An 18952-nucleotide genomic window follows, 5' to 3' on the forward strand; every position below is an offset into this window, starting at 1 on the left:
TCTTGTCAATCTTAAGGAAAAGTGGAAAGGGGATGTGGGAGGTTGCTATACTTGAGGAAACTGTTTAATAGGAATGAGGATGTCGGACTATCTGAGTTGCAAAGGTGGGATAGTTTGTTTAATCTGATCAATAGAGGATGGGAAGGTAGCTGTAACAATTTGAGACATAACAATTTTGATCGATTGTTGGCGAGAAAACTCTGGACAGTCATTGTCTGTTGTGAAAAGGTTACCAGAGCAATGTAAGCAAGTGGCGTTATCCTTACTTACACTACAAGACTCACCTGTATGGGATTTGGAGCATTTAAAACACCTAGGTTGATATCGGCACTGGGTTTTAATATGACCATAACGGCAGCAATTAAGGCATTGGATAGTGGAAAGTTGGTTGGTTTCTACTGGAAGGGGCGTATGGTAGGAATACACTTTTGAAGGAAGTGTTTGACCTCTAAATGTAATTACAACAGATTGGGTAGGAACCCATGTAGTGACACTGTCAGTAACTGTTTTTCTGTTCAGGCGTCTTATTTTCATAACTTCACCACATTCAGTGGGAAGCTCAAGTGACATTGCAAGTTCTTGCATCGTCCAGTCCACAGGAATACCCTTAATCAATCCCATTCTAGTTACATTAAAAGTCGGTTCAGTAGCTTTATACTTGCACATTTCAACAATAGGATTCGTTAGAAAGGAGTTTGCTGCTTAGGCTGTTGAAAATTCGACTGAAATTTTGTTACGGCCTATGTTCTCAACACCATCGTTAATAATATTCTCAATTTTATGAGTGTGCAGGAATTGTCCGAATTTAATTGCCCGTATAGTGGTTCCTGAAGCTGGGTCAGATACTTCCCGGGACACATGAACGATGAAAGGACCCCTGTCATCGTCAGAATACATTTTAGGGCCTTCAGAGAAGGATGGAATCGTTTGTATTGAGGGATTTACTGATTTAGGATGAATTATGGTTTTTTAACATTAGAGTCGGAATTAATAGAATCATTACCTTGGCGTTTTCGAGAAACAGGTACAGAGGGAGGAGAAATAGTATCGGGAACAGATTGTATTGAGCCACCTGGATCAGGTGGTTTAAGAGGAGGATCAACCTTCATTATAAAACTTAGAAGCTAAAGAATATTAAAATATGATAAATACTCACAAGATTTATAAATATTAGTAACACAACCACCACCAACGCAAGCGAAAAAAAAACACTGTACAAAGATATTGCGGTTGCTTGTATCTGTTATCAATGCTGTCTAACTGACAGTGTCAGCTGTCAACTCCACGTCAACAATCATGTACTTATTTTGTATTTTTTTATGAAAACAAAGTTTAGATAATAATTAAGTACTAAGATAAAACTATTTGAAACATAGATTTTCAATATTCAAAATAATCAGCATTCAAGTTACTTTGTTTGAACATAGGAATTAAAAATTAGGTTATTCACAATTATTAACATTAAAAAAAACATATAGAAAGGTTATTTTGTCTTGTCACAAATAGTTCTCGATACAAGAATTATGGAGCAACAAAAGACTAGTACAAAATTCTACGAAATATGTAGATTATGCTTGGATGAAAATGGCCACTGTGATATATTTGACAGAAACGAATTACAAGATAACATTTACCGATGTATCGGAGTAAAAGTATTTATTGATATGATTACAATAATTTATAATCAGGCGATGCAATGCTTTGATTTTTACAATACATTTAATATTTTTAGGTGTCACTAGTTGATAGTTTGCCGCAGAAAATCTGTGCTAAGTGCTTAGAGATCATAGATAGAGCGACTGAATTACGTATCATAGCTAAAAAGAATGATATACATTTAAAATCACTTTTCTGCTGTGTAGAAGGTGATACTTCTAAGGTTTGTATTAACAAATTTCATTAAACTTTTTTTATAATTGTCTCATACATTTGATACTGGTTTAATGTTTTATAATTTATCCATCAAGGCTTGCCCAGAGGATTCAGTTAAAACTGTTGAAAGCACTCATTTCGAAAGAGACAAAAGTTCAAGCCCAGAGCGGAACCTTGTCATTGAGAAATTTTTATCCGTTCGGAAAGATTTGTTTGAATCTTCAGTTACTGAGGTATACTTTACGCATATGTCATGTGAATGTCTTTTTTTCTATATTGTATTACAAGGTGGCAAATGGGCCATTTTTTATTTAATATAGACAGTCACCACACACATTGGTTAAGAAATATCAATCATCCCTTACATTGTCAATTTTCCACCTATCTTGGAAACTAAGATGTTAGGTCCCTTGTGTCTGTAGTTATACTGACTCAATCACCCTACCAAACAGAACACAACAAATACTAAGTATTGTCTTTGAATGGCAGAGTATGTACAGCAATGAGCAGCAATGAGCAGCAATGAGTTACCTGATGGAAAGCGGTCACTATTGCTCATAAACAGTAATACTACATATCAAATTACTGATTCCTTCTAGATTATCAACAGAAAAGTACATGGGTGTTTCATTACATTTTTTATAGAAGAATTATCAATTTTTTACCAAAATATTTATATGAGAGATTATTTTTCTGATTGTTTTTTGTTTGTGTTACTATATGTAAGTAAATAAATTAGAAAACTGGGCCCATTTCCCATTTTTTTTTTGTGTTATTTGTTTTTGTATAATGCTATAAAGTATTATAACTTTTTTCCAAACCTTTAATGTGCAAACGTTACCTTAATGCACCTCACATTCGGATGAAGCCGCAGAAACTAGTATATATAACAAAAAAATATATACTAATTCAATTTTTTTTACATTATTATATTTTTAGGAATCAATATCAAAGACTGAAGAACAGGTTGACAGCTCTCAGAATAGAGTTAGTATAAAGGATTTTAGATGTGAAGATGGCAACAGAGAGTATAAATGTAATGTAAGTTAATTAAATAATACTTTTTTTTTTCTCTCTATGAGCACTGACATTAAATGAACGGTTAATTTTTTAAAGAATATTTATACCCATATATTGTAATTTTTTGTGTGATACAGTTTTCGCATGGAGTCAGTCGTTTCTCAGAAATATGCAATAATGCTCTAAAATATGTATAAATATACGCTTTCATTACTTTCGATATTACAATCGATAAAAAATCGGAATTCATTGGCAGGCGGTGGAATCGGTTTTTTGGACCAACACCCAAAATTAAAATAATTCCCTGTGTCTTTTCAGATATGTTCAAAAAAATTTAACAAATGGAAAAAATTCTACTTACACAATCGCCTTCACAATAAAAATTACGCGTGCCCTTTGAACTTGTGTAATAAAAAATTTGCAACGAAAGGTGACTTGGAGAAACATATTCGAACTCACACCGGAGAGAAGCCGTACCAGTGCGACAAGTGTGGCAAGGGTTTTGCTCAGCGAGGAACGTTAAAAACGCACAAGGAAACTGTGTGTACCGAATAATCCTTAGAGGAAAGTAGAGGAAAGTATTTTGCTCTACAGTCTGTTTCAATGGCAGGAACATATGGAGATAAATAAACACCTTTGACCTTGAATCGACACATCATTCGTCGTGATCTTTTATGGATGAAAAATGGCGTTTTGTTGGCGAAGTTGCTGTCGGAATTGGAAGTGAAATTAAGAGTAAGTGTTGTAAAGATAAATAAGTATAGGTATATTAATCAAGGACACTTTGAAAGTGAATAACATGGCACCGCTATTAGGGAATCGCATGGAATATATACATCCAAGGTTTGTTTATCTTTACTCCTCCTGCTATTGGAATATAAGTGACGTCTCATTAAAGTTAATTTAGGAACTATTTTTAAGTGAAATGTGTGACTGTTGATGTATCTAGCGTAATAAAACGGATCTGCTGCAAGTTATTTTGAGGATACATCTTTATTTCGATTTGCCCAAACAATACGATATTCGTACTTTTGTCAAATGTTGTTAATAAGTTATGTACGCCTCGCATCATTCATCAGACTAACGCCGTGTTAAACGTGTCGGTAGTTGTTTTTTTTTTTCGATTATAAATATTCTAATGTACACCACGATTACATAGTACAGAAATATGCTAGAAAAGAACCAGCGTCGTAGCTAGGCATACAGAGGGCTCAGTGCGGCATGCAATTTTAATACGTTGCCTCTGAGCCCTAAGCTCCTAAGGCCGTCACCTTAGGGGTCTGATGAATCACTTGCTCCGTAATAGATAAGCCACTATTCAATTAATATCCAGGAGAGTTCTTATATCTAACTAGGCATTCTTCAAAAAAATTAATATAAAAAAACCATTTTGATTGCCAGAATATTTGTACAAACAAAAAAAAAACAGTGTAAGTAAAAGCATGTCATTAAACTAATTAAAAAATTAAATAGTGCGCAGATATATCCAGATGTACAGGGTTATTGGTAATTCGACGTGTTCCCGTTAGGAGGTGATAGGGGTGAATATTTGCGATAATTTTAACCCCCATGTGCATGATGCAAAAGTGAACCATTTTTGAGTTATCACGTTTTTGAAATTTTTTCAAAATAAGTCAACTATAAAATTTATTTCAAAAAAAGTATCATTTAAAATCTATTTTTTTTTCTTCTGATTTATAAAAACGATTAAACACTGGTTATTTGCCAATATTAAAACAATAATTATCGGTCAAAATTTAAAAATGCGAGACGGAAAACGATATTATTTCAATATTTTTTTTCCACAAAAATGCTTTAAAAACAAAAAATATCGTTATCAAACTTCTCCTGCAGATTATTTTAAAAACATAACCGTTTTCGTCCACAGAGGACACTGGTGGACATTCGTATTCGAATATGAACAAATTCGTACAGTAAAGGTCGCTTTTTTAAATTCCTAGAAAATGAACTAAAAACTATACCCAATGTAAATAAAACTAATATACAAATTTAAAATAAAATTTAGGAACAGAAACAGTTCAATAGCAAAGTTATAAGACATTTTGTAATTTAGCCTAATTAAAGTTCTTGCTCGAAGTGACTCCCCCTACTATGCACGCTTTATTTTCCTAGGTTGTGACTCAAAAAATGGTTCACTTTTGCATCATGCACATGGGGGTTAAAATTATCGCAAATATTCACCCCTATCACCTCCTAACGGGAACACGTCGACTTACCAATAACCCTGTATAATGCGACCCACATTGAAAGAAGATATATCGGTAATGAGTAAAACAATTCAGTTCTAATACGGTTTACCATTTAATATGAAAGTATGTGATGTATTCTAGCTTCCGCTGGCATTGTATTGTATATGTATTATTGGCTTCTAAGGGCAGATCGATTCCTCCCCGAACGGGGGGTAACTAAATCATCAAGTATTATTTATAAAATAGTGCGGTCGTTGGTGGCGCGAGGGCTGCGCGAGGGCTGCGCGCGGTGCTGGACGGTATTTGGACTTTATTATTGTTTAATATATGTATAATATTATTCTAAAATAAAGTAGCCTAAGTAACTCCTTATTACATCAGCCGGTGCCAGTGAAAGTCCCGTCAAAATCGGTCCAGCCGTTCCAGAGATGAACAGACGGACACAAAAATAGTAAAAATGTTCATTCCGATTTTATTATATGTATAGATTTAACGTTCCTGCTATCACTGTAGAATATTGTTATCTATTTTGAATATAAAATTAAAACTAAGATACGGATTTTTCGGCGAAAAACGAGGTTTTACTGTATATAAGTTTAAGTTGTGATTATTAATGATCGCGCGTTCATTTATTTTATTATTAAATAATGGCAACATTATCTCTGTTTGTAGGTGTTATTTTAAATAAGTATTTATTATGTTACCACTTTTAATAAATTAAGGAATCGTTGCGATTTTAGATAAAGCTTTTCTTCAAGAATATTTTTGTGTCAATTTGCCTTCGTATCTGTAAAATATCTTTATGTTGTTTTATATTTATAGTATTTATATAAAATACTCACTTCGACTGAATATTTATTGTATATATTTTTTAATTCGATTAAAGGCAACGCCACCCATGCGTATAATCAAAGGTTATATACCTTTGATTATACGCATAAAATTACATAAACTGGCTTAATAAAATGCACAGCGAATTAAATCTTTTTTATTACCTTTCTCATTCTCATAGTTTTCTTAAGATCTACCTTTTTAAACTTCCATTGAGCCAAATGTCCCTACACTGTTACTTGCAGCTCTATACTCTGATTGGTATTATTATTAACTAAAAAGTTATTTGATGACGTTGATTTATTAACTTAGAGCTAAAATTTTCATTGATTTTCTTTTCGATTCGAGAATATTATTGTCGTTAATTCAATACACGTTTCTACGCACGTGTTACCGCAGCGCTTTGGATTCGTGGGTTATATTGCCAACGAGAAGGGAGTATGTTCGGTGCACTACGTCCTTTACTGTAGGTTCGCGTGTATGTCAAATTGCATAATTCACTAATTTATTTAGAATTTAGGGATAACATATTATTTTTTTATGATTTCGATAAGCGGACGAGCAAATAGGTCACCTGATGGTAAGTGGTCACTATCGCCCATTGACAATGGTGCTGTAAGAAATATTAACCATTCCTTACATCACCAATGCGCCACCTCGGGAACTAATATGTTACGTCCCCTGTGCCTATAGTGACACTGGCTCACTCACCCTTCAAACCGGAATACAACAATACTGAGTACGCGGTAGAATATCTGATGAGTGGGTGGTACCTACCCAGGCGGGCTTGCACAAAGCCCTATCACTAAAAATCTCAATAAACTATGTAGGCACCGCTGTTGAGTGTGTATGCAGTTTTTTCTGCATCACCGAATTACACACAAACTAACATGGGAAGCTCAATGGTATTTGCTTTTAGCTACCTGGTTGAGGTACACATGTTTTGACTATAAGGCCACTTAAAAAGTCCACGAAGCGAGCTCCCGAAGAGAACTTGTGCTTGGTTAACGCACGTGACATTCCTGCGCCGCCTCATTGGTTACATTCCAGATTTGTCTTGTGTCTATGGGCGCACGCATTGACCAATGAGGTGCGAGAATTTTGTTCGACTAGTGGAATGGTCAACAAAAAAAAAAAAAACAAAATACTGTAAAATAATTTATTATTATACACGGGTAAAATAGTAATATTTACAATATTTCTTAAAACAACTTGTTGCAGATAACTACTTATTGACTCCTAGATACTCAGGTTATATAAGAAAAGTTTATGGGAGCGCGGGGAACATTTTAGTGAAGTAACAAAAGCGAAAATAAATTCCAGGTAGTGCGAAACGAATAATTTATCAATAGGTTAGAAGTTTTAATTTGTATTTGCTTTTGTCGCTTCACTATAATCAACCTTTTGAGTATAATCTGAGCCAAGAGACGATATTATTTATTATAAAATATGACAATCGAAATTGTTAAGCTACATGTACATTTAAAAGTCATAATTTTAAAATAAAACGTTTGCGTATGTTCGTTTACAAACAGATAATTTACTCTACAAGAATTAACCTTATTTAAAAGAACGGAACACCAAAATATAATTATATATTTAACTCATATAAACATACCGCAAATAATCATAGTGTAATTATTGTTATGAGACATTCCGGCCTCACTTAAATAGGTAACGTTTTTGATTTACATAATATATTAACCCTTAACACATGAAATTTCGAAATGAAATATTAGAATACATATATTAAAATAATAACTTAAGGATGAATTGATATTAATTCATAAGACAGAATTTGGCGTTCATGTTATTGCTTGATTTATATTTTTAGAAAACGGCAATAATTCATTTATACTAAGAATTAATCGGGAGTATTCTTTAACTTCGATGATTGTCCCAGAATTAGTAACAGCCCGTGTATCCCACTGCTGGGCAGCGGCCTCGTCTGATTAGTTTTGTGGCATATTTCATTACGCTCCTCCAATGTCGATGTATTTTCCTTAACCGAGTATCACTTTTTATTTATATATAATGTTAGGTGGTCACCACTGCTCATTGACATTGATTACCATTCCTTACATCGGCAATGCGCAACCGACATTGGCCCCTAAGATAATTTCCGTAGTTATACTGGCTCACTCACTCTTAAAATCGGATCACGACAAAATTATTGCTCATGCTAACTTAGCAAGTTAGATAGAATATCTGATGAGTGGTCAAAAGTATGGGTAGGTACCCAGGAGGGCTCGCACAGAGGCTTGAACGACGTACATACGATATTATAAACATGTACATTTTAAACGAATGAAAATTCAGCGGTTCTTGTTTCTATTTGGCTCCAAGAACTGGTCTAGTTTAATTTCAAAATATACTTGGAAAATAGACAAAGGCGCTGTAAGAAATATTAACCATTCCTTACATCACCAATGCGCCACCGACCTTGGGAACTAAGATGTTACGTCCCTTGTGCCCGTGATTACACCGGCTCACTCGCCCTTCTAACGGGAACACAACAATATAGAGTACTGTTATTTGGCGGTAGAATATCTTATGAGTGAGTGGTACCTACCTTGCTATGCTATAACCGTAACAGCACCACTGTACACACTCACTGTTTTTTTAACACTTTACGAAGGCAGTCAAATTTTCAAACGATAAATCTTATCGGAATCATTGAAGTGTCAATTTATAATGACATAAAGTCAGCGTATAGGTATATACCTACTTAGTTAGTTCGTTGTTTCGATAGCGTTACGACTGCCATCGCGGCTTAAACCCGAATAAAGTACATGAAGGATAACATTATATCGTGAAAATTTTATGAGTACAACGTGAGGATTTATATTAAAGACTTCAACAATATACAAGAAAAATGTCTTTCTTAGATTCAGTGAAAATATAAGTATGTTTCGAAACAATATATGTAGCAGCAGACAGCTTTAAAATCGAAATCCAAATCAAGACGAATTTTGTACCATAAAGGTAATCGTACGAGCATAGAGCAAGATCTTCATTTTTCTACGAATCCATAATAAATACCATAGATAATTCACTATGATATTGAATGATATTGCGTTAATTAAATGTCAAAGTGGTTTATTTCCATCTCTTACGGTCGGCCCAGTCCGCCGATACGTGCGAGCGAGACGCCGCATGCCGCTCGCGGGCCGACCGTGACCTTGAAATGCGTACAACTTAACGTTTACAATATTTTACGTCACAATATATATGTCCAGACATCCGGTTTACGCGAATACAATTGATCTAAGTTTTTCGTGTGTTTTTGGCATTTGTAAAGTAAGTTTCTGCATTGTTTATGGAACGTAAATTGTAAATATGCAAATCGTTAATTTATTTTTAATACAGAGTTGCGTTTGAAACAAAATAAATAGATAGATAAAACGATCAAGATCACGATAGATATTTTCTTGCCGCCTCCGTTGAATACTAAACTCTGTGTCAGTAGGAGTACCGTAGTACGGACTTATTCGGTTCGGACGGTCCACACGACATTCCTATCGAGTTCGGACTAGCGGGACTTGGGGATAGAAAATGTTAGAGCGATACTTATATTTCCACAAAGTATGTCGTATGCGTATATATATTCAATGGAATGCATACAGAAGTAGGAGGAACGTACAAACGGCGACCACGATGCCGATGATGAGCGAGTCTCGTCGCTTGCGGGCGTTTATTCTGTATATGAGGCTGTTCAACATCGGGAACCTGGAACACACGTGCACTGTATTAACGATTTGTTGCTTATCATTTCATGTTGGACGACGCTCGGCCAAGTAGACCTGAAGGATCCGCCTAAAGACATCCATCCTATTCGCCACAAGCCCTGGAAACTAAAGGATAAGGTGTCATGTACCTTGTGCCAGTAGATACGCAATAAACATGCTTAGCTTTCAAATCGGAACGCAATAATACCTACCCAAATATTTACACAAAGCCCGAGTTAATACCAATCATACAACACCACCGCCTACAATAAAAAGGAACACACACCCTATTAATATATATGTTTAAGTAATAACTCAGCGCCATTGGTGTCAAGACACAATAATTACCTATTTGTGATGTCGTTAAATCTCGTCTGCATCCTTTTGAACGCCTGTCGCTGCGAAGTGAGGTGTTCGCGCGCCTCCATCGCTATGTTGATTTGCTCGTCGACCAGAATGTGGGAACTGAGAGGGACAGACGTCATTCGCCAGGCGAAATCATTCAAATCAGCGAATGAAATTATAGCTTCAGCAACGAATACAAACGAAGATTTATCTTAAAAACAAAACATTGATAAGTACGGCTCACCGCAAAATACATAAAATTAACGACGACAAAAAGTGGAGCGTGGAGTCTGTATGTGTGTATGTTTGTATATGTATATGGGACTCGGCTGAATTGTGGCTAATAACGGTAAAATTAGTCAACATACAACACCAAAAAATATAATCTAATCAAAGATAGATCTGAAGCTGACGTTACGACTAGCTTTGCGTAGGGACTTTTCCGGGAGGTCGTGGGAGCTACCTGTGCAGGTGGTTGGCCTCCTTGGAGTACTGGTCGCGGCGGCTGAGGCCGGCGGCGGGCGGCGGGCTGGCGCCGCGCAGCAGCTCCTCGCGCTCGCGCCGCGCCGACACGCGCACCGACGTCTTCTGGAACTCTTGCTGGTAGTCCTGCCGTTGTATTCAAGAACATTTCTAATCGTCCCAGCTTTCGTTACCAGCTCACGTGGGGGTTTTGTTCGTCGGTGTCTTTCGAAGTCACAGACAGAATATGATCCCTTTTTTATGCAAGTTTTGGAAAAATCACAGAATTCTATTTTCGTATTTTGCTATTGGTCTAAACTCTAAAGCATTTGATTGTGGAGAACAAGAAACATTGTGATGTTAAAGATAAAGTTAATTGCTTGTTCAGGACCAAACATAATGCTAGCACAGGTTACTGAGAATGATACACAGAATACACACACATTTAAAATTGAATACTGTTTTAATTACCATAAGAATTTCTCTGTGTCTCTTGATAGTGTGTAATGTAGCCGTTCCACTCGGGGCCAAGTCTGCCATTCTGTCGTTTATACTTGATAACTGAAATTAAAAGTATATGTAATAACAATATGGAGGTTATTTTGATTGTAATTATTATTACTAGTTTCTGTATTGTGGTGTAAGTGCTAAATATTTTTTAAATCACATTGCTTGATGATCGATTTGTGTTGATAAGAACCATATTTTGAAACAAGCAAAGCATTCCTCGATTATGTGACCTTTAATAATATTATGAACACATTGAGACATGAGTTTATTCCAGAACCTAAATTAAAAAATATATATATTATTTATGTTGAGTTTAGACAGCATTATCCCTTTTAAAAGGAATAGAATTATATCAGCCCAATTGACTATATAAGCATTATATTTTTGCACATTGACGGTGTAACAATGTTCGCAGATTTTAAATAATATATCAAACAAAAGTATAGACCAAAAATTTTAAATCCTAATAAGAGTCTTGGATTTTGAATAATCATATAAAAATTAAACACTTATAGATAATTATGCTATATAGCTCATTGCACAACTTTAAATTATCTGTGGCTAAAGAACTAAATTGAATAAAGTAATTTGAGTTTGCGCAGTGGAAGTGCCCTTATATTTAAGTAAATATATAATTTAATAATTGCACTTGCTTGTATCATTCAAATGTAAGTTACATCAACATTTCTGCTTTAGATTTTAGAAAAGGTAGCATTATTCTTTTCTAGAGACCAAAGATTGTATTACAATATTTATCATTTTATTCTTATAAGATTTATAACTAGAATCATATTTAGATTCCATATTTTTACTTATGAATTCCTTGACATATGACATACACATATATTTTGTCTCAGGTGCAACATAGGTGCCTAATCTTATAGTTATAATTTTTTTAACTCTGCTATAATACCTTATTTAAAAGCTGCTGCAGTTCCATGGACATGGTATCGAACATATCATCACTGTTAATGAGTGGTGCAGTCTCAGGACTAAGGCTGGAAGATGTTGAACTCATTCCAAGTTTACTAAACGCCACTAACTTAACATCTATATCATTTTCTAGCAAGCGAGCTTGTTTCCTCACATCTAAAACAAGAGTTAAGTTACTACAAACAAATACAATCTTAAGATTTATAACTTATTTGTATTATTCATGGTATAAATATATTGTATTTTATTTATTGATATTACTTTTAGAATAATTGATAACAAGTTTATGGCTATATATTATATATAACATGCAACGTCACAAATTAGGTTTACAGATCGGACTTTCTAGCCGGCGTAAAATTAAGATATTAGTCACCTTCCCATGTCGAGCCTGCCATAGTAGCCATTTTTCAACGTAAATATATATTCAAACGATTATTTACTGTTGTTTTTGATTTAGCTAACGAGGTATTGATACCTTGTTTACAATTATTCACAGAGAACTAAATACATAATAAGCGTAAGTCAAAGAACGGCTCAAAGTAATAAGTCCTGAAAGTACTTTGACATTGTCAAAGTGACGTTATCACATTAGAAAAGACAGTGACAACTAGTTAGTTAGAGTTGCCATTACGCTGATCTATTCTAATTTACTGAATTATTAAACATTTCGATTCATAAAAAAACATCCTACGCGAAAAGGTATACAAAATTATAAAGAATAATTCTATTTTTTATTAATTTAAAGTTTATTGTTTGTCAATACTGCTATAGACATATTTAAAATTTTGAAAGCTGCTTTTGTTAAATTTTGCAGTTAATAATTATATTTAAAATAAATGATCGAGTGAGGCAACTATGTATATACTAAAATTGAATTGTTATTGAATCAAATAAGTCACTGGATTGATAAATCTTTTATACAGCCATTTTGATAAATAACAAAATGTACTTATAATATTATGGCCAATCAAATCGTATTATGTGGAATAATCTTTACATTAACTACTTTTTTAGTTCAGAATAAGACCACCACATTTATATTCTAGAATCTAGGTTATCGTGAGGGTAACTGAATAATATAAATATCTGAGTAAACGGTTCAGTAATAGCAGCAAAACCTCTTGATCAAAAAAGCTTGGAAAGACCTATATTCAGCAATGCAGGACGATTGCTCGACGACGACGCAAAAAAAAACAGATAAACGTGAAACTCGATTGATTGTTGTGAAATAATGCTAAAAAAGTAAGTTGTACTAAAAATTTTCGAAGATACATCAAGTAAGATAAATTGAATGTTAGAACTTAGAACTCTATACGTTTAACAAGGTGGAGATTTCAACGGAAGTCATTATTGTTTGGTCAGTGTAGTAACTGGTATCTAGTAGTAACGAAATATCTGGTTACATGTTGATGACTATAAAAAAACATCTATGTTCAACACACTCATTCCCAAGGGTTTCTAAAAGTTGCTTTTTTCGAGGTGTAAAAATAAAGAATAATCTTTTTAAATTAAATTTAGAAATTAACTGAGTGTGTTATCTACACACATTGAAATTTTGAATTTCGAAACTACCGGTTTGAATGTTTATTTACACATACATACATTAACGTCGGCATGTTTGCAACATTATTTTTTTTTTAAGTCGATATTTATCGTCCCGGCAACAAGAACATCTTAGTACGTAAATAATATTATTTATGGAACTTATACTTTAAAGTTACTTACACTAAACTTAGAAAGTTTTTTGACTGTGTGGGAATTATTAGCATTAAAATTCAATACTTTAATAAACGGTAACAAAACCTAATTTCATGATAATGCTGACGGTACTATAAGTTTAGGTTGTAATTAATTATTTAATTACACAGCATTATAAAAATATTCACGTGCCTTTTTTTGACGCGGGGAAAAATAAACAACATAAATATAAGAAGTATTTTTCGTTTCTGACATACATAAAACAAATTAATTATATAGCTAAAATTAATATTAACCTTGTGGTCCTGTGAAAGAGCTGCATTGGACCACGCCCTGCTGGATAGAATACGTTAATTAATATGTTAGGGGAAAATCGAGAGCTTAAAAGTTATTGAAATATAAGTTATATATTTATAGTTTGTCTTGTTCTCATCGGTGTAGGAAAACCTCACGAGGCGCGGAAACAGTGTGCCCCCAAATAGTATTCTTTAAGAGAAGAGAAGTTTTTACAAACTTTTTTTGAATAATATAATTTGTTAACCCAATATCAATATTGCACACATACCTCTGTAGGTAAAAGTTACGTAACAGTTTAATCGCCCGCATATACTCGTATTTAAACATTATAACACAATGATATTGAATCATTCGTTTAATTTATTTTTAGAAATGGTAAGCAACATTTAAAATATTTAATTATATATTAAAAAAAATATATTATGTATGTATTATTATAATATAAAATTCGTCATTTTATAACACAATTTAAATGAAGCTGCAACACAGTTTGGAATGTAGATTCTACCGAGAAGAACCGGCAAGAAACTCGGTACTAGTACAGTTACTCTTTTCCAACATTTAAAAAATAGAAAGTTATGTTTGTTACAGCTACTGTACAGTTGTTCCTTGAACAAACAAACCACAGTACAAGATCGTGCAATGTTTAAATGTATACGACATTGGTTTGACTTGAGTGACATTGTAACCCCGTCTGAGTAAATATTACCCATATTAAATATACTACAGAACGTTTTTATATACAACGTTCACAGCTTTTTCAGTCAGTTCAGGGGCATATTTATATATTGGATAAGGATTAATGCTGTATTGCTCAAAATCGTGTCGTAAATAAGCCGTTATTTCTCATAAAAAGTAAAGGATATGAAATGGTTATTGTGGGCTATCCCTAAGAGATAGATATATACCATCGCGGACTTTTTTGTAGATCTTTTTAAATGTACAATACTGTACATATATTATTTTGATCTATCTCCTAGGGTTCAGCCAGCGTTTGGAAATAAGCGCAAAAAAAGTGTGTTTACGACATCACATTAGAAACTTCTAAAATTATCAGTGTTTCTCTACTTTATTATGCATGTATTTTACATATAAACCTTCTCCTTGAGTCACTCTATATAATACAAATAAACTGCATCAAAATCCGTATCGTAGTTTTAAAGATCTAAGTATACATAGGGACAGACAGACAGTGGGAAGCGACTTTGATGTTGTGATATCAACTGAAAAACCGCATTATGTAGTATGTTTTTCGCTTGAAAGCGTGAATCTGTAACTACGGGCACTAGGGATACAATATCTCAGTACCCATGGTTGATAGCGCGTTGAAAATGTAAGGGGGTGGTTAATATTTCCTAGTGTCAGCTTATGTGGGGGATAGTGACCACCATCAGGTGGCGCATTTGTGTGTCTGTATTCCTATTTTATCAAATATACAAATAATAAATAACCTTTAAAGGTTACATGCAAAATAGCTTGTTATTGTTATACTAACTTCCTACCTCTTAATGACTCACCAGATGTTTTTTAACAATTTCGAAATATTTAATTTTATTTCAAATTCAGAATGAATTAATATTAAAATTACTAATTTTAATAATTATTTGAAATAAAAAATATAAAAACTTTTTAGTTGATTTGATTTTTAGTTTATTAAATGCTCTTTTGTTACACTTAAACTTTTTAAATTATTATACATTTGTCAAGATGATGATTTCTTGTTATTGAACACGAGTACCTGCTTTACAACAATATTAAGCTTTACGGCGATAAAACTATTAACAATTCGTAGAAGCGATAGTAAGTTTCTTTTTAGTTATGAAAACGCACGTGTCAACGGTGAGTCGACAAATTTATTCTTTCATTTCAAAATGTTTTTAAATGAATTTATAACATGTAATGATTAAGATATTTTCTGTTGGAGAATAATGATGATAATATTATAAAATTGTTAAGTGCATATCACGAGTAGATTCTGTTGTATATATTAACGTAGTTGTGTCAGACACTGTGTTTAGGATTTTGTAGTCAAGGCGACAAATGCCAATCGATAAGTGGAAGGTACTCCGCAAATTATAATCGCCACATGCTGGGCTAGATTTAAGGATCTGAAGGCTCAGGGGCAACAAAGGAGGGGAGCGCCTTAATTATCGAACAATTTGTTTCAATCGGGAGTCTCAATAATTGAATCCAGGGCATTTTTGTAACAAATATATTTATATAGATATATTAGTATATATTATAGTGGTAGTAATATTTAAGTATATATATATATACATGTAATTATGAAGTAAATGCTTATTCGTCTCCTATACGGGGGTTGGTCGCGGATGCCCTCTCTAAAAATGTGACTCTGGGCAAAATTTATGATTAAGATCATCAATTTTTAGATCATATTCCATCACGTTACTCCAATGATTGATGGATACGCAGATGGTATATTTTGTGGTTTCGTTCAATGCTAAATACAAATACAAATTAAGCACATGAAATTTTGTGATACTTTATTGTACGCTGAGAAATTATTATTAATTTTTTTTCTCCATATTTTGCGGGCACAAGTACAAAAGCACAGCATTTTAAAATATATTTGAGTAAAAAGGTAGACATCCAAATTCATCTTATATAAAGCGGCCATACCTACACTTAGGCACTGAGGAATATCAACAATTGTCTACACCGCTAAAGCGACGTCAGAATAGGGGTCTAAAAATATGGCTCACTCACAAATTCTGATTTGTAGTGAGTGAGTCACAATACATACAACGCTATTTGACAGCAGAAAATCTAATAAGGTGGACCGTACCAAAAATGCTTGTATAGAATTCTACTATGAGCCTGACTTTAATTACAGTTCACCCTCGTGGAGTCACAATGTATCAATCAGTAACGGACCGCCCGAGCACGTTAACGGCCGCCGCTACACGAGCCGTAACAGAAAATTACATTACGATACAAACGGTAAAAATATTAGATCCGATACAATATATTAATAACTATTTTAAATTATTATTCATTCAACTAATTTTAGTTTATAAATGTTTATTAAGTAGTTTCATATATCATTTTCATCTATTTTTTATAATCTTTATTAGTGTAGTCTCCATTTCTCAACCAGTGTCAACATTAATTGATTCCGAAGTAAATTCCTTCGAATGCAAATACAGTTTAAAAAATAAAAAAGTAAACAATTCTGATTAATCATAGATTACTAAATGTTGCCATCAATTAATACGATTTATTGAAATCCGTGTAATTGAAAAGGAGTTACTGTAATTACTTATATGAATATATTATTAACTTGTGACTTTTTAAACGGCAGGCGGAACGGTACTAAAATTGTAAGACGATTAATAATCCAGTAAAGAATTTCCAGATTTTTAAGGTTTAGTTTAGGTTTAGTGATATAAATAAACAAGTATTTCGATCCGTTTTTATGTTAGAATACTATGTATAATTTTTTTTAAGTGTAATTTCAAAATATACTTATTGTAATATTAGGAGATGTTCAATAATTATTAAATATTATTAAAGAGATAATTGATATCAATATTTATAATAATATCACAATACTATTAGACAAATCAAGCACTTTTGATTTGTTTTATAAGATCCTGGTAAGACAATCGGAACGCAGATTCTATAGAGCATAACCGGCGAGAAATACACTATTATTTCTTTAAATCATTAATCGTATACACTTAAAATCATATCAACGATAGCCTCTACATCAGTCCAAGCTACCGTCAAATTATAATATTGTATAGAACGATACCTATGCCTTATCAATGAATATTTTTAACAATGTTAAATACTCCAAGCTTTCTACCAAATTATAATATTGTACGTAAAAATATGCCTCAATTATTAATATGAGCTTTAAATCGATTCATTGGAACCTACATTTTTTAGTAATATTATATTAGATATATATATATAGAGGCTTTTAATAGCTATGATAATGTTATCCAATTGTAATATATAATTATATATACATATTTATATCAAAGAGCGCTGTAAATTTCATATATATTATAGTTTTGCCAGTATAGACTGTGGGCTGCCAAGTGGTTCGTGTGTTTAGTGTTCGTGTATATCGACAGCCACTGCGTATAAAGCGACATGTTATCTAAAACTTGGTTAACAAGAAAGCGAACTTCAAGGTGTAAATAAAGATAAAATTCTGTTCAACTTTATATTTTTAATTTAATATTTAATTGCGAAAGATTCTGAATTAACTACTTTTTTAAATGTTATTATTTTCACAGATAAACCTTCGAGTTAAGTCTCGTTGTACTTACGTGATGTAAGATCTAATATGTCGGACTTTACATTATATATATTTAGACGTAAATAAACGACGTTATTGTATACATATTCGCACTGACGAAACGTATTTTTTAAATGTAAATAAAGTTATTATTCAAATAAATTATAGATATTTGATAAAAACATATTGATTGAGCACAATATGAGTGTATGTTGACGAATAGCTATGAATGTTTGATTTTATCTTGCTTATTTCGACGTGTCGCTTTATACGAAGGGTCGACGTATGTAGAAGTGAAGTATACGCACAATTGTAGGCAATTCCCTTGATAAGAATATGTCATCACTCTTCTGTGATGCGGGTCGGAGGATGTCAATGGCAGAATTTCGTTTGAAATAAGCATACATAACGATATTTTCCTTAGCGTTGCATATCTACTACGACTATCGATAGTTAAGGTGTTAGCGATAGTATTGTCACGTGTCAATATTATCGACACCATCGATAGTACTATCGATATCTTGAATAGTTTTCGAGGTCAACTATCGATAGTCAAACCATCGATAGTTCTGGAACGCTGGTGTTCCTTCACCGGCGAGCACGAGACGCATTTACAAAATAAAAAAAGAAAATGAAAAATTGTTGTGATTGGCTAGATTTAAAACGAAAACATGAAAACACATTGTGATTGGCTAAATTTGTCATTCTAACACTAGCATCTCGGCTCGCCTGTGTCGCAGATTGAATAGCTTCATTTGCCATTCAATTAACAA

The 18952-nt window shown here is 33.2% G+C and overlaps 2 protein-coding genes across 2 annotated transcripts; one reads left to right on the top strand and one right to left on the bottom strand.

Moving 5' to 3' along the window:
* Window positions 1-1310: 1310 nt before the first annotated feature.
* On the top strand, window positions 1311-3537 carry LOC113395225 (zinc finger protein 544-like). The gene is made up of 5 exons (XM_026632793.2): window positions 1311-1652; window positions 1733-1879; window positions 1968-2105; window positions 2812-2913; window positions 3211-3537. The coding sequence occupies exons 1-5, from the start codon at window positions 1524-1526 to the stop codon at window positions 3445-3447; spliced, it is 753 nt and encodes a 250-aa protein (XP_026488578.1). The 5' UTR covers window positions 1311-1523; the 3' UTR covers window positions 3448-3537.
* A 5020-nt stretch (window positions 3538-8557) lies between these two features.
* On the bottom strand, window positions 8558-12463 carry LOC113395241 (Golgi SNAP receptor complex member 1). Its single transcript, XM_026632809.2, has 6 exons — window positions 12288-12463; window positions 11892-12067; window positions 10940-11029; window positions 10470-10615; window positions 10010-10126; window positions 8558-9662 (listed from the first exon to the last, which is right to left on the bottom strand). The coding sequence occupies exons 1-6, from the start codon at window positions 12316-12318 to the stop codon at window positions 9542-9544; spliced, it is 681 nt and encodes a 226-aa protein (XP_026488594.1). The 5' UTR covers window positions 12319-12463; the 3' UTR covers window positions 8558-9541.
* Between the last annotated feature and the right edge of the window lie 6489 nt (window positions 12464-18952).

Source organism: Vanessa tameamea, chromosome 21 (genome assembly GCF_037043105.1).
Source record: "Vanessa tameamea isolate UH-Manoa-2023 chromosome 21, ilVanTame1 primary haplotype, whole genome shotgun sequence".
NCBI classification, from domain to species: domain Eukaryota; kingdom Metazoa; phylum Arthropoda; class Insecta; order Lepidoptera; family Nymphalidae; genus Vanessa; species Vanessa tameamea.